Below are 17,325 nucleotides of genomic sequence, written 5' to 3' on the forward strand. Positions count from 1 at the left end.
CGAGGAGAACTAAAGGAAACCTTGTTAACCAACGAGGAGAACTAAAGGAAACCTTGTTAACCAACGAGGAGAACTAAAGGAAACCTTGTTAACCAACGAGGAGAACTAAAGGAAACCTTGTTAACCGACGAGGAGAACTAAAGGAAACCTTGCTAACCGACGAGGAGAACTAAAGGAAACCTTGCTAACCGACGAGGAGAACTAAAGGAAACCTTGCTAACCAACGAGGAGAACTAAAGGAAACCTTGTTAACCAACGAGGAGAACTAAAGGAAACCTTGTTAACCAACGAGGAGAACTAAAGGAAACCTTGTTAACCAACGAGGAGAACTAAAGGAAACCTTGTTAACCAACGAGGAGAACTAAAGGAAACCTTGTTAACCAACGAGGAGAACTAAAGGAAACCTTGTTAACCAACGAGGAGAACTAAAGGAAACCTTGTTAACCGACGAGGAGAACTAAAGATGAGACAACGTATCTAGGCTACAATGAAGTAGGACGTTAGGAACCCCTTCAACAACAAAAAATAACTAAATAAAAAGGCCAGACTAGATGGAATTTACTTGATATGCACGCAAAACTTACATTTGATGAAACTTCCCTTTGACATCAATGTATAATTTATGTAAATGTTTGAGTAAGTTTCTCACTCAAGTCTCTGAAGTTAGGACATTGATCTGAAGGGTTTTGTATAAAAAGAGCACAGAGGGCCTGTGGATGCAAAAGTTTGTGTATAAAAGTAAAACATTTGAGACGGCCAACGGACCCTGTTTGAACTCGTCCACCATGACAGCCCGTGTGGAGACGGAGACGTTGTAGGTGGAGTTCTGCTGGGGATAGGCTGGTGTGATGATGGGCATCAGGTGATACCTGTCACTGGGTGTCACCTGGAACAACACAGTGACACATTCTCAGACAGTTATATCCTACATGGGAATACAGGGCCTCTAGCAGGGTTGGAGTCAGTTTCATTTCAATTCAGTCAGTTGTATGATATATTAAGCCTCAAATGCAGTTGGATCAAATTGTTTGTACTGGAACAGATGAAATAAGTAACTGACTCGGGATTCAGATCACAGGTAAAATCCCTGGCCCTAGACTTTAAATGGTTGATACAAGTGGGATGTGTCTGTGTCCTGGAGGAACAGGTGTTAATAACCGCTTTAAAAAATAAAAATAATAAAATAAAGTTAACTTCATGTTTATGACAGTCCTTGATGTATTAGTGTTGCTCAGGAAAGGACTTGTATCAGCATGACCAACATTACCCTGGGGTCCCACACTGGCAGGTTCAGGTTGCAGTCCTCTGGCTGCTTCAAGAGAACAGGGTTGGGCCATTCCCTGCAACACAACAACTCAAGTTCAGTGTGATGATACGGACCAAGTATACAATCAGTCACTCAATCCTTTGCACTAGCCATCTTGTTTCACTATGTTCCTAAGAAATACAGGAGTAATTAAGGCTGACAAAAGCACCAAGGACTGAGAAAATGTGATGACAATCAGGGTTCTCTCTGGATCAAAAAGGGCAGGGGGTGTGGCAACGAGGACCGTCGGCACAGCTACATTTTAGAGGCCTCCATCTTGGCACTGTAGAGACATTGCATTCTTAAGCCAATTGCCTGCAATTATATAAATATCTCTATAGAGCATAGATATATATATTTATTTTTTTAAGGTTAATTTCCTGCAATTCTACACATTTTGCCATGGAGCGGAGTGAAAATGTTGCAGTTTTAAAGATGTTTCCTGCAATTCTGTGCATTTTGCCATGGATAATGCTGTGTTCTTTTGCTCAAACATAACAAAATGAACACAGCTAAATTCATTGTTTTTGGAATTTTCAATTCTCTGACTGTCTAGTTTTTATTTTGGTGATTGTTAGTTCTGAAAGACTATATTATATTAAAAGATAATGGACCTGTGGTTTTAGTCGTTTGAGTTTACACAAAGCTTTTAGGCGACCCGAAAATACATTTAAGCGGCCCCCTAAGGACTAGAATGGCAGAACAATCCCTGACCATAATATAGAAAGGGTGTCTATTAAATCCTGCTTCATAACAGGGTTTCTGGTAGGCGGGAAACGCCGGCTTTTGGCCCTAAATCGTTTTATTTGAAGCCAATAAATAAAAACAGTTGTTGGCAAATGACAGGGAGCAAAAAATAAATTTTTTAAAATTATAAATTGCAAAATAATGTTTTTTTAAATTAAATTAATTGATGTAAATACATTTGACAGTCATGCTTATTGGTGTATAGCAGGGCTGTTTAGTATAATGGAGTGGAATTAAATTGACTTGTCTGTATTTTCCTTAGTTATCATGCATCTTATGTATTGTTGGATTCTAGCTTGAAATATACTTGTTAATGTTACCATACCAGAATGTATTGATTACTTTACACGTATAAGAACGTATACAGTATGAGAGGTCAAGGAAGGGTAAATGTGAAATAGGTGTGTGCTAAGTTACTGAGTGATGTGGAAAGTTACTGAGTGATGTGGAAAGTTACTGAGTGATGTGGAAAGTTACTGAGTGATGTGGAAAGTTACTGAGTGATGTGGAAAGTTACTGAGTGATGTGGAAAGTTACTGAGTGAGAAAAAGGGTAATGCAGAAAGATCATATTCTGTTGAAATATGTTATTGTTGAATATGAATGTTCCTAAGGAGGGAGGCAAAGGGCAACAATCTAGTGTCAGTTCTTGATAAGGCAGACCAGTTACTGAGGAATGATGTTGTCTTTCCTGCTGTATGACCCAGTGGGTGATTAAACTTGGTTTGAGCTTTTTCTACGCTGTTTGTTCAGAACCTAACATTATCCAACAACTATCACACGTGCACAGCATACAGAGCCTATTTTGTTTATCACGTGCACAGCATACAGAGCCTATTTTGTTTATCACGTGCACAGCATACAGAGCCTATTTTGTTTATCACGTGCACAGCATACAGAGCCTATTTTGTTTATCACGTGCACAGCATACAGAGCCTATTTTGTTTATCACGTGCACAGCATACAGAGCCTATTTTGTTTATCACGTGCACAGCATACAGAGCCTATTTTGTTTATCACGTGCACAGCATACAGAGCCTATTTTGAGCCGGATTTATCCTGGAGCTTCTCAGCTGGTTGCTGCACGATTAAAATAGAGCTACTAATTTTTTTTATTTCTCAACTGGTAATTGAAGTGCACCTCCCAGTCACCATTTAAGTGCAGGCAACATGCAATCAGCGAGTCACCCACCACTTTACAATGTGAGCTGGAGGCCGTATGCATTTCGAAAACAAACTTAACATTTCTTAAACCTGAATTTTGTTTATGAGGCATGTCTTACCTTGCTTCAAAGTAGCCTATAGGCAAAATCTGACCATTGAAACGTTTGAGTTTTACATAGGCGGCACGTGAGTTTCATGTTAGGGGAAGCTTACAATTTAACCTACCATTCTATATGCTAGTTATGATCAGTTTAATTTCAATAATAATGTTCTGCTCTCTCTTCAATCATCGTCACGTGGTTAATCATTCTAAAAGTTAAAGCCATGAGGGATCTTCATCCTCTGCCATATGGACACACTGATACGTCGTGATCCATTGGCGGCAACAAAAAAAAAAATTCTAAGAAATTATTAAGAACAAATTCTTATTTACTATGACGGCCTACACCGGCCAAACCCAAACAACACTTGGCCAATTGTGCGCCGCCCTATGGGACTCCCAATCACGACCGGTTGTGATACAGCCTGGAATCGAACCAGGGTGTCTGTAATGATGCATCAAGCCCTGAGATGCAGTGCCTTAGACTGCTAAGCCACTCGGGAGACTAAAGAAATGAGCGCATGGAACTCATAGCCTATAGGCCAATGCAGCAGTAGGTCTATAACTTCCATTGATCTTTCACACCGACGACTGGTGATTATCGAGACATTGTTGGAAAGATTTTTCAAATAGCTTACTGTGAGGAACTATAGTTTTGAAATATAATTCGCAATGAATGTAAAACAATAAAAGACTTTCCTACATTTCTGCACAGCAGGCCAGGTACAGGTACTAGGTGTGCTCTCTCAACATTATCAGGACAGAGAAACCAGACACGTACCCATTGCTCACCAAACAAAAGACAATGAAAAAAAAATTCAATGGAAAAATCTCTTAAATGATGGTTACGAAATAAACCAAAACTTGGTTCTCACAAGCGTAGCAAGTTGTGAACTCCGCAAATGTTTCCGCTCGGAGAATGAGAACGGTAAATTACTAATTAATACATGCATCAACAACTGAAAGGGATTAATGGTACATTTATTCCTCTTTGTCAAAGTTATGCTTTCTGTTCAAGTATTTTTTATTATTTTATTTAGTATAGACAGGAGTAATTATATAATTTAGGCAAATTTCCATTTAATTTCCTACTGGACCCACCACTATACCATTTCTCTCCTGTTCTATTAGACCCACCACTATACCATTTCTCTCCTGTTCTATAGGACCCACCACTATACCATTTCTCTCCTGTTCTATTAGACCCACCACTATACCATTTCTCTTCTGTTCTATTAGACCCACCACTATACCATTTCTCTCCTGTTCTATTACACCCACCACTATACCATTTCTCTCCTGTTCTATTAGACCCACCACTATACCATTTCTCTCCTGTTCTATTAGACCCACCACTATACCATTTCTCTCCTGTTCTATAGGACCCACCACTATACCATTTCTCTCCTGTTCTATTAGACCCACCACTATACCATTTCTCTCCTGTTCTATTACACCCACCACTATACCATTTCTCTCCTGTTCTATTAGACCCACCACTATACCATTTCTCTCCTGTTCTATTAGACCCACCACTATACCATTTCTCTCCTGTTCTATAGGACCCACCACTGTACCATTTCTCTCCTGTTCTATAGGACCCACCACTATACCATTTCTCTCCTGTTCTATAGGACCCACCACTATACCATTTCTCTCCTGTTCTATTAGACCCACCACTATACCATTTCTCTCCTGTTCTATAGGACCCACCACTATACCATTTCTCTCCTGTTCTATAGGACCCACCACTATACCATTTCTCTCCTGTTCTAATAGACCCACCACTATACCATTTCTCTCCTGTTCTATAGGACCCACCACTATACCATTTCTCTTCTGTTCTATTAGACCCACCACTATACCATTTCTCTCCTGTTCTATAGGACCCACCACTATACCATTTCTCTCCTGTTCTATAGGACCCACCACTATACCATTTCTCTCCTGTTCTATAGGACCCACCACTATACCATTTCTCTTCTGTTCTATTAGACCCACCACTATACCATTTCTCTCCTGTTCTATTAGACCCACCACTATACCATTTCTCTCCTGTTCTATTAGACCCACCACTATACCATTTCTCTCCTGTTCTATTGGTTTTCATATCAACTTTCCTTCATTGTCCAGAAGACAAATGCACAGTCCTAGTCATATCAGAAACCCATCCTAGTTGTTTCATCTTTAGAAATGTAGAAAGTGGGAGAATCTAACAGAAACACTATCAGATGCTCTGTTTAGAATGGTCTTTTCCTAGACACGCTGTTAAGAATGGTGTTTTCCCGCTAACTACATTTTGGCAAATGTTTGAAAATTACGTTTTATTGGCTGCTTCATTACAGCTGTATGTTCTGTTAAGATGAATTACCATAATCTACATGTGATTTCTGTCATTCTGAACATCGTGGCTGGACGCCCTAATGGCTTCTGCACCCAATGCATATGGGGCCGGTAAATTTCTCAAATGGACAGTAAATTGAAAATCTTCCCGGTCACGTTGTCCGGCACCACGGAAAACCCTCGTTCATAAACACCGCATACAAAAACGACACGTCACTGGCAAAGCACAGAAAAACGAATGACCATCTGAAAACAGGTCACAGAGTAAGCCTGAAAGAGAGAGACGTCTCACCACTTAGAGAAGACGAGGAAAAACTTGTGTACGAGGGTGGAGGCCACGGCGTTGGGGTAGAGCTGGCAGGTCCTGGCTACCAGCATGGCCCAGGATACACCACCCAGGAAGCCCAGGATATTACTGTAGATGTTATGGCCTGGGAAAGAACAATAACATAACATTAGATGTATATATATAAAATGGTGTTGGGTAGGTCCTGGCTACCAGCATGGCCCAGGATACACCACCCAGGAAGCCCAGGATATTACTGTAGATGTTATGGCCTGGGAAAGAACAATAACATAACATTAGATGTATATATATAAAATGGTGTTGGGTAGGTCCTGGCTACCAGCATGGCCCAGGATACACCACCCAGGAAGCCCAGGATATTACTGTAGATGTTATGGCCTGGGAAAGAACAATAACATAACATTAGGTGTATATATATAAAATGGTGTTGGTAGAGCTGGTAGGTCCTGGCTACCACTAAGAGGTTAGATTTGTTGTTGCCCTACAAGGCAGTTGGCAGAATAGAGGTGAGTTGTAGTAGTCGTAACAGCAATACATACATATCTGATACATACAATAGGGGTGTGAACATTTAAACGGAAGGGAAAAAAATACCACTAACAGGTCCCAATCATGAGAACAATGTGGCGGAGTCGGCAGAGGAGTGAGGAGACAAGGAAACAGCCCTTTACTCACTCCACTGACTTTTCTTAAGGAAACCCCAACTTAGTTATAAATCAACTGTTAAAAATGTGCCAGGATTATTAACCTGTTAGGGCTAGGGGGCAGCATTTGCACGTCTGGATAAAAAAAATGTACCCGATTTAATCTGGTTACTAATCCTACCCAGTAACTAGAATATGCATATACTTATTATATATGGATAGAAAACACTCTAAAGTTTCTAAAACTGTTTGAATGGTGTCTGTGAGTATAACAGAACTCATTTGGCAGGCAAAACCCTGAGACATTTTCTGACAGGAAGTGGATACCTGATGTGTTGTATTGACTTTAAACCTATCCCATTGAAAAACACAGGGGCTGAGGAATATTTTGGCACTTCCTATTGCTTCCACTAGATGTCACCAGCCTTTACAAAGTGTTTTGAGTCTTCTGGAGGGAGATCTGACCGAACAAGAGCCATGGAACGATGATGTCCCATTAGACACCTGGCGCGCGAGTTCATGTTGGGTACCCTCGTTCCAATACGTTATAAAAGAGTATGCATTCGTCCACCTTGAATATTATTCATGTTCTGGTTAAAAAGGCCCTAATGATTTATGCTATACAACGTTTGACATGTTTGAACGAACGTAAATATATTTTTTCCCCTCGTTCATGACGAAGTCCGGCTGGCTTAGATCATGTGCTAACAAGACGGAGATTTTTGGACATAAATGATGAGCTTTTTTGAACAAAACTACATTCGTTATGGACCTGTGATACCTGGAAGTGACATCTGATGAAGAGAATCAAAGGTAATGGATTATTTACATAGTATTTTCGATTTTAGATCTCCCCAACATGACGTCTAGTCTGTATCGCAACGCGTATTTTTCTGGGCGCAGTGCTCAGATTATTGCAAAGTGTGATTTCCCAGTAAGGCTATTTTTAAATCTGGCAAGTTGATTGCGTTCAAGAGATGTAAATCTATAATTCTTTAAATGACAATATAATATTTTACCAATGTTTTCTAATTTTAATTATTTAATTTGTGACGCTGACTTGACTGCCGGTTATTGGAGGGAAACGATTTCCTCAACATCAATGCCATAGTAAAACGCTGTTTTTGGATATAAATATGAACTTGATAGAACTAAAAATGCATGCATTGTCTAACATAATGTCCTAGGAGTGTCATCTGATGGAGATTGTAAAAGGTTAGTGCATCATTTTAGAGGTTAACCTCTTGGGGCTAGGTGGGACGCTAGCGTGCCACCTGTGGTGCACTCCATCAACAGCAGGTGCATTTCAAGAGCGGCAAATTTGAATCCAAATAAATGTCAAAATTCAAATTTTTCAAAAATACAACTATGTTACACCATTTGAAAGATAAACATCTCCTTAATCTAACCACGTTTTACGATTTCAAAAAGGTTTTACGGCGAAAGCATAAATTTAGAGTATGTTAGGACAGTACATTTACAAGAGTTGTGTGTAATGTTTTGTCAAGTCAAAGACAGGGTCACCAAAACCATAAAACCAGCTAAAATGATACACTAACCTTTTACAATCTCCATCAGATGACACTCCTAGGACATTATGTTAGACAATGCATGCATTTTTAGTTCTATCAAGTTCATATTTATATACAAAAACAGCGTTTTACTATGGCATTGATGTTGAGGAAATCGTTTCCTCCAATAACCGGCAGTCAAGTCAGCGTCACAAATTAAATAATTAAAATTAGAAAACATTGGTAAAATATTATATTGTCATTTAAAGAATTATAGATTTACATCTTTTGAACGCAATCAACTTGCCAGATTTAAAAATAACCTTACTGGGAAATCACACTTTGCAATAATCTGAGCACTGTGCCCAGAAAAATACGCGTTGCGATACAGACTAGACGTCATGTTGGGGAGATCTAAAATCGAAAATACTATGTAAATAATCCATTACCTTTGATTCTCTTCATCAGATGTCACTTCCAGGTATCACAGGTCCATAACGAATGTAGTTTTGTTCAAAAAAGCTCATCATTTATGTCCAAAAATCTCCGTCTCGTTAGCACATGATGTAAGCCAGCCGGACTTCTCGTCATGAACGAGGGGAAAAATATATTTCCGTTCGTTCAAACATGTCAAACGTTGTATAGCATAAATCATTAGGGCCTTTTTTTAACCAGAACATGAATAATATTCAAGGTGGACGAATGCATAGCCTTTTATAACGTATTGGAACGAGGGTACCCAACATGAAGTAGCGCCAGGTGTCTAATGGGACATCACCGTTCCATGGCTCTTGTTCGGTCAGATCTCCCTCCAGAAGACTCAAAACACTTTGTAAAGGCTGGTGACATCTAGTGGAAGCAATAGGAAGTGCCAAAATATTCCTAAACCCCTGTGTTTTTCAATGGGATAGGTTTAAAGTCAATACAACACATCAGGTATCCACTTCCTGTCAGAAAATGTCTCAGGGTTTTGCCTGCCAAATGAGTTCTGTTATACTCACAGACACCATTCAAACAGTTTTGGAAACTTTAGAGTGTTTTCTATCCATATATAATAAGTATATGCATATTCTAGTTACTGGGTAGGATTAGTAACCAGATTAAATCGGGTACATTTTTTTATCCAGACGTGCAAATGCTGCCCCCTAGACCCAACAGGTTAAAACACATTCAGAAATATCTTCAGAAATGAGACAGATCCTGGTTCTGTTGAGTGTTTGTTTAATACTGATTCCGTGAGCTCTAAGATTCACACAACATCTGTCAGATAAAGCAATTTCCCCAATTAAACTGTTTTTAAATCTTTTGCCATGATGTAATAAATGCGTCAAAATAAAAGAACTGAACAAACTCTCTGGGATATCTCAGAATGTATTTAGGGTTTACACTGTTCCAAACGGGCAGGATTCTTTAGAGGGCTAATCTATAGGTCCAACAAACACATGTAAAAATCTACCAGTCACTCTGATTTTTAACCATGTGGTATATTGTTTCCATTTCATTTTTTGTGATCTGAATCTTAACCAAAATATCACAGATCCAGCCAGTTAGTGTTGCAGCACGAGGAGGGGGATAGGATTCCTAGTTCTCTGAGTTTGTGCGATTAATTTAACCAGCTATGAAACAAAAGCGCCAGAAATACTTTGAAAACAGCAACTGCAGCATTTTACTATAAAATGGGAGCATACTTGACTATTTCTATTCACAAATACAAGTGAAATGCTCGCACTGTGGCGCCCTGACCACCTGTCAATGTGGCTAGTGAAAGACACCTTACCAATGCCAAAATGTACCAGGATTTGGCAGGTGGCGGGTGTTTTAGGCCCTGCTAATCTAACAGCACCTGTTTGACAGAAACTGGCCTAATACGTACACAGTGCTAACTCCTCCTAACTTTTTAATCTATTTGCACACATACCCATGCAGGCTCAGAGAAGTAGCCTACCCGTCTCCCTGCAGGCTCAGAGAAGTAGCCTACCCGTCTCCCTGCAGGCTCAGAGAAGTAGCCTACCCGTCTCCCTGCAGGCTCAGAGAAGTAGCCTACCCGTCTCCCTGCAGGCTCAGAGAAGTAGCCTACCCGTCTCCCTGCAGGCTCAGAGAAGTAGCCTACCCGTCTCCCTGCAGGCTCAGAGAAGTAGCCTACCCGTCTCCCTGCAGGCTCAGAGGTAGCCTACCCGTCTTCCTGCAGGCTCAGAGAAGTAGCCTACCCGTCTTCCTGCAGGCTCAGAGAAGTAGCCTACCCTTCTTCCTGCAGGCTCAGAGAAGTAGCCTACCCTTCTTCCTGCAGGCTCAGAGAAGTAGCCTACCCTTCTTCCTGCAGGCTCAGAGAAGTAGCCTACCCGTCTTCCTACTGTCCTAATTTAGAAGTGCCTCGCACCCTCTACATTTCACATGGCCAGTGGATTCTCCAGTATAATCCTGTTTAGGAAGTAGGAGCTCAGTTTGGGCCCAGCGTGTTCACATGTCATTAGTTGATTGTTAGTGTGAAAAGAGGGCAAGGTGAGAATGAGTGAGATAATCCCTACCTGCCTAGCCACAACAGTCTCAGTCACTCAGTGTTACACACACACACACACACACACACACACACACGCGCGCGCTTACGGAAGATACCGACTCAGACACAGGTCTGTTATCCACCAAGACAAATGATTGTGCTCCTACGCAACAACAATACTACAGATCCAACTCACGTTTAGCCCACAGCTTGATGGTCCTCAGAGTCAATCTGAAGTTCTCAATGTTGGGTACAAGATGAAGGATCTCATCTGTAACTCTGCAACCTGAAAACACAAGGTCAAGTCATTATTGTCCTCAACTAACCCACAGTCACAATAGAGACAGACAGTCAGGCTACAATGTATCCCCGTAACTAACCCACAGTCACAATAGAGACAGACAGTCAGGCTACAATGTATCCCCGTAACTAACCCACAGTCACAATAGAGACAGACAGTCAGGCTACAATGTATCCCCGTAACTAACCCACAGTCACAATAGAGACAGACAGTCAGGCTACAATGTATCCCCGTAACTAACCCACAGTCACAATAGAGACAGACAGTCAGGCTACAACACAATGCAGAGAGAACACTTAACCTACAACACAGCAGTTGCTTTCAACCAGCTGTAGGTACGGTTAGAGGTGAGTCAACAACCAATTGTTAAGAGGCCTTTCAACCATTCAAACCACACTGTTTTTACCTTGGATCAGTGTACTGAGATACCATTCAGCTAATTATTTTATCCTAAACGACTTACAGTACAGTATATACACAGTACATGCAGTGCATTTGGAAAGTATTCCAACCCCTTTACTTTTTCTACATTTTATTCTAAAATGGATTACATAATTATATATTTTTTCATCAATCTACACACAATACCACATAATGACAAAGCAAAACCAGGTTTTAGAAATGTTTCCAAATGTATTCAAAATAAAAAACAGAAATACCTTAGTTACGTAGGTATTCAGACCCTTTTTTTTTTATGAGACTCAAAATTGAGCTCAGGTGTATCCTGTTTCCATTGATTATCCTTGAGATGTTTCTACAACATGGAGTCAACCTGTGGTAAATTCAATTGATTGGACATTATTTGGAAAGGCACACATTATCTATATAAAAGGTCCCACAGTTGACAGTGGATGTCAGAGCAAAAACCAAGCCATGAGGTCGAAGGAATTGCCCGACGAGCTTCGAGACAGGATTGTGCTGAGGCACAGATCTGGGGAAGGGTACCAAAACATTTCTGCAGCATTGAAGGTCCCCAGGAACACAGTGGCCTCCATCATTCTTAAATGGAAGAAGTTTGAAACCACCAAGACTCTTCCGAGAGCTGGCCGCACGCCAAATTGAGAAATCGGGGGAAATGGGGGGTCAGGAAGGTGACCAAGAACCTGATTGTTACTTTGACAGAGCTCCAGAATTCCTCTGTGGAGTTGGGAGAACCTTCCAGAAGGACATCCATCTCCGCAGCACTCCACCAATCAGGCCTTTATGGTAGAGTGGCCAGATTGAAGCCATTCCTCAGTAAAAGGCACGTGACAGCCCACTTGGAGTTTGCTAAAAGTACCTAAAGGGACTCTCAAACCATGAGAAACAAGACTCTCTGGTCTGATGAAACCAAGATTGAACTCTTTGGCCTGAATGCCAAGCGTCACGTCTGGAGGAAACCTGGCAAAATCCCTACAGTGAAGCATGGTGGTGGCAGCATCATGCTGTGGAGATGTTTTTCAGCAGCAGGGACTGGGAGACGAGTCAGGATCGAGGGAAAGATGAACAGAGAAAAGTAGAGAGAGATCCTTGATGAAAACCTGCTTCAGAACACTCAGGACCTTAGACTGGGGTAAAGGTCCACCTTCCAACAGGACGACGACCCTAAGCACACAGCCAATACAATGCAGGAGTGGCTTTAGAGCAAGTCTCCGAATGTCCTTAATTGGCCCAGCCAGAGCCCGGACTTGAACCCGATTGAACATCTATGAAGACACTAGAAAATAGCTGTGCAGCAACGTTCCCCATGCAACCTGACAGAGCTTGAGAGGATCTGCAGAGAATAATGGGAGAAACTCCCCAAATACAGGTGTGCCAAGCTTGTAGCGTCATACCCAAAAAGACTTGAGGCTGTAATCGCTGCCAAAGGTGCTTCAACAAAGTACAGAGTAAAGAGTCTGAATACTTATGTAAATGTGATATGCATTTTATTTTTAATAAATTAGCAAAAGATCTACCTGTTTTTGATTTGTCATTATTGGGTAGTGTGTAGATTGAGGGGCAGAAACAATTTAATACATTTTAGAATAAGGCTGTAATATAAAATGTAGAGAAAGTCAAGGGGTCTGAATACTTTCCCGAATACACTGTACATTTTAGTATCTGTGACCCCAGCGGGAATCGAACCCATCACCCTGGTGCTGATAACGCCACACTTTCACCAAGTAAACCACATCAGGACCCAAGCTCAGAGGATACAAAGAGCTCCGTATTACCATTGAGACTCCTAATGCAGCGGATGTCAAGGTTCTTCAACAGCCCATCATCTCGAAGGTCCAGATTCTTTGGGATGGTTTGCAATGCTAACCGAGCAAACAGGATGTCGATCTAAAAATACACAACAAACAGTTCATGGACATTTTTTAAAAAGTGGTACATCTCAATACTGGATGTACAGAACCAGTTGTGCATGCATTCCTTGCAATGATGCAAATGTTCACATTATAGGCCTATAAAGAAATCATGAACAAGAAAAATATGTTCAAATGTCACACCTCAATGCTGTCGAAAGACAGCTTTATCACCGGGACAAATGCCTCCTCAACAGCCTGGAAAATAAAGACAGAAGTTCATGGGTATGCATCTTACCTCCAACTCTACCAATACCCACTTCACTCTCACCTACTACCAACACAAGTCCCACTCTACCAATACAATACCCACCCTCAAATCCTTGACTTCCTCCTGCTCCTTCAGCTTGTCCAGGAACGAGGAGAAGAAGTCTGTTCTCTCCACATGCCGAGGAGCCACAAAGAGGGCGTCAATGTCTGCCCCTAGAAGACGAGCACAAGGACAGAAGACCTTGTTTAGATGTAAACTCTGTGGTCATATGTTTTCTGAACTTTTGAATCTGTGTGGTTGGTAGTCATATTCAGTAGGTGCCAAACAGGAAAATATTTTGAAATGAAAATAAGCATTCCTGTTGGACAACAACTCTTACTGGAACTTTTGCAGTGAAAAGTGGACATAACATTTACCTTTAGTGTGAACTCCTAACCTGTACGACCCAAATGTGAATATCTTCCCTCCAACAGTCTCAATCACCGAGGCAGGCAGATTCTAGGAAAAAAATAAAACAATCCGTACATACAATCCTTACAAACTGTTGCATCATGGTAGGTAACAGTGCCATGCGGTTGTCATATCAACCTAATATTATCTGCATACCAAATAGCACACTATTCCCTTTTATAGTGCAGAGTCGATGTTATCACCAGACCTCTTGCTGTATCAGAGAACTGTCTATAGGTGAATGTAAAATAATACCTTTGTCTCACTGACGTCACGGATCCATTCCTTTACCAGTGTGTTGAGTTTTCCCAACACATGTATTCTATGGAAAACAAGGCATGATTTAGAGGAAGTCTGTGGTATTTTGAAATTTAACCCCCTAGTCGATGTTCACGCCCTTGCTGAAATGTAATTAGCATAATAAAAAATAAAAATCTCTCTCTCTCTCTAGCTTAAACTGATGGATTTTTTAGGATCATTTTTATTATGCTAATTAGATTTCAGCATATCTATAAAAAATTGCATTGGATGCATCTCCATCCACTGCATCCGCTGATGCCGCATCGGAGGTGACAGAGCTAGAGTGGTGTTTGTCAGACTATGAGACACCCCGAAAATCGGTGTTCTCAACTGGCAGTTTCATTAAATATTACCCACAAAACACCAGTGTCAACGTCAACAGTGATGAGGCGACTCCGGGATGCTGGCTTTCTAGGCAGAGTTGCAAAGAAAAAGCCATATCTCAGACTGGCCAATAAAAAGAAAAGATTAAGATGGGCAAAAGAACACAGACACTAGACAGAAAAGGTCAGCATCCCGGAGTCGCCTCTTCCCTGTTGACGTTGAGACTGGTGTTTTGTGGGTACTATTTAATGAAGCTGCCAGTTAAGGACTTGTTTGAGAAAAAGACGCCTCACTAGACACTCTAATCTACTTGTCCTCTTGCTCAGTTTTACACCGGGGCCTCCCACTCCTCTTTCTATTCTGGTTATAGCCAGTTTGCGCTGTTCTGTAAAGGGAGTAGTACACAGCGTTGTACGAGATCTTCAGTTTCTTGGCAATTTCTCACATGGAATAGCCTTCATTTCTCAGAACAAGAATAGACTGACGAGTTTCAGAAGAAATGTCTTTGTTTCTGGCCATTTTGAGCCTGTAATTGAACCCACAAACGCTGATGCTCCAGATACTCAACTAGTCTAAAGAAGGCCTGTTTTATTGCTTCTTTAATCAGGACAACAGTTTTCAGCTGTGCTAACATAATTGCAGTAGAGTTTTCTAATGATCAATTAGCCTTTGAAATTTATAAACTTGGATTAGCTAACACAACGTGCCATTGGAACACAGGAGTGATGGTTGCTGATAATGGGCCTCTGTATGCCTATGTAGATATTCCATTAAAAACAATCTGCCGTTTCCAGCTACAATAGTCATTTACAACATTAACAATGTCTACACTGTATTTCTGATCAATTTGACGTCATTTTAAATGGACAAAAAAAAAGTGCTTTTCTTTCAAAAACAAGGACATTTCTAAGTGACCGCAAACTTTTGAAACAGTACTGTATATTTCTTATATCTTTCAGACATAGGACAGACATTATAGATCGTTTCAGGGGAGAGGAGGTGGGATGAATGAGCCAATTACAACAGCAGTAAAGCCAAATAGAAAATGTCTAAAATATCTATAACTTTAAAAATATATCATAAATAACTATAGAAGTATGTCACTTTATAACCACGGCAGGTAGCCTAGCGGTAAGAGTGTTGGGCCAGTAACCGAAAGGTTGCTAGATCGAATCCCCGAGCTGACAAGGTTAAAAATATGTCGTTCTACCTCTGACAAGGTAAAAAAATGTCGTTCTGCCCCTGAACAAGGTAGTTAACCAACTGTTCCCCTGTAGGCCATCATTGTAAATAAGAATTTGTTCTTAACTGACCTGCCTAGTTAAATGTGTAATTTTTTTAAAATACAGTTTACCAAGTACTGACTGAAACCCCAACATAAAAATAATTGGCTGATGTGCTGGCAAGATATTGGATAAAGTTCTCCTCCTCATAGGCCTTGACACTACCTGATATAACTTGTGTCCATTCTAACATGACCTTTTACTAGTGACAACCATCCTACCTGCGTTGAAGTTCCAGCTCCTCTTCAAACACCCCGTACGGTTTCAGGGCCTCAGTCAGCCTTTGTGTGAGGACAAGGTCAGCCTCCTTAGCTTGGACCAGGCTGATAGGAGAAGTGATCCCATAGTGCTTGGGAGTCTCCCGACCCAACGACACCTGGTTAGCAGTTGGACTGAAAACAGGACAGATGTGTTTGTGATCTGAATAAACGTATCGTAAATTCCGTACTATAAGCCGCAACTTTTTTCCCAGGCTTTGAACCTCGCGGCTTAAACAATGACCCGGCTAATATATGGATTTTTCCCGCTTTAAATTTTTTTCTCTCCAAAAAAACACATTCTGTGACGTGCTCAGTTTTTTGGCGGCATGAAGCTTTCATTAGACCAATGAAATTGCCGAACGGGTTAAGGTCAAACAACTATTTTTGTTTAGTGTTTAGATTAAATCGAGCGCTCTCAAACTTCCCATTATTCTGATTACGGTAGTCATTTTGTCACCCTCATCATGGCAAAGACACAGAGAAATGCATATGATGCAGCTTTCAAGTTGAAGGCGATTGATCTGGCTGTTGGAAAAGGAAATAGAGCTGCTGCATGGTAGCTTGGTCTTAATGAGTCGATGATAAAGACGTTGGAAACAGCAGCGTGAGGAATTGACTCAGTGCAAAAAGATAACTAAAGCTTACTGCTAATTATTTATTTTTTTGTTACAAGCCGTGTTTCGTTAAAGCCTATTTATTTTTGTTACAAGCCGTGTTTCGTTAAAGCCTGTGTAAAGTTCATTTGTTTCAATGTACCGGTAGGCACCTGCGGCTTATAGACATGTGCGGCTTATTTATGTTCAAAATAATATATATATTTTTTTTATTCAGGTGCTCTTAATAGTCCGGAAATTACGGTATGTGCCATGTAACAAATGTTACTAGGAATTTTTCTTGGTATTGTACAAAGAAACATCCACACATCAACAATCCATCAATACAAATATACATGACAACCCATACAGAAAGTGCCTAATGGCATCACAGCACATACAAATGTTGCGTGTAGTGTGTCTTTTAAAGTTAGTTCTATACTGACTCCCTAGCATACATTGCCTGCTGTGGTTTCTGTGGGTGTGGTGGTAGAGAAAAACAGACATAGCTATACATCTTCCTATTGGACTCTGGGGAAAAACACAGAGGCTTCTGAATGGATTCTGATGATGTCATGCCTCATTATCTAAAATGTTTTGACTGAACAGAGCCACCAAGGACATAGTGAACATCAACTTGGTGACCTTCTGTAAT

At 40.8% G+C, this 17,325-nt stretch overlaps 1 protein-coding gene across 2 annotated transcripts in view; it reads right to left on the bottom strand.

The window, feature by feature from the left end:
- Positions 1–17,325, bottom strand: part of LOC106608231 (poly(A) polymerase beta) — a 31,914-nt gene that overhangs the window by 12,880 nt on the left and 1,709 nt on the right. For both annotated transcript variants that reach the window (XM_014206068.2, XM_014206067.2), the window contains exons 2-11: positions 16,039–16,209; positions 14,166–14,232; positions 13,877–13,958; positions 13,563–13,672; positions 13,394–13,447; positions 13,115–13,226; positions 10,815–10,904; positions 5,952–6,090; positions 1,268–1,340; positions 766–886 (exon numbers count right to left, since the gene is read on the bottom strand). In XM_014206068.2, the coding sequence (XP_014061543.1) occupies positions 766–886; positions 1,268–1,340; positions 5,952–6,090; positions 10,815–10,904; positions 13,115–13,226; positions 13,394–13,447; positions 13,563–13,672; positions 13,877–13,958; positions 14,166–14,232; positions 16,039–16,209 (1,019 nt within the window). The remainder of the gene's footprint in view (positions 1–765; positions 887–1,267; positions 1,341–5,951; positions 6,091–10,814; positions 10,905–13,114; positions 13,227–13,393; positions 13,448–13,562; positions 13,673–13,876; positions 13,959–14,165; positions 14,233–16,038; positions 16,210–17,325) is intronic.

This window comes from Salmo salar, chromosome ssa06 (genome assembly GCF_905237065.1).
Source record: "Salmo salar chromosome ssa06, Ssal_v3.1, whole genome shotgun sequence".
In the NCBI taxonomy this organism is placed as follows: Eukaryota; Metazoa; Chordata; class Actinopteri; order Salmoniformes; family Salmonidae; genus Salmo; species Salmo salar.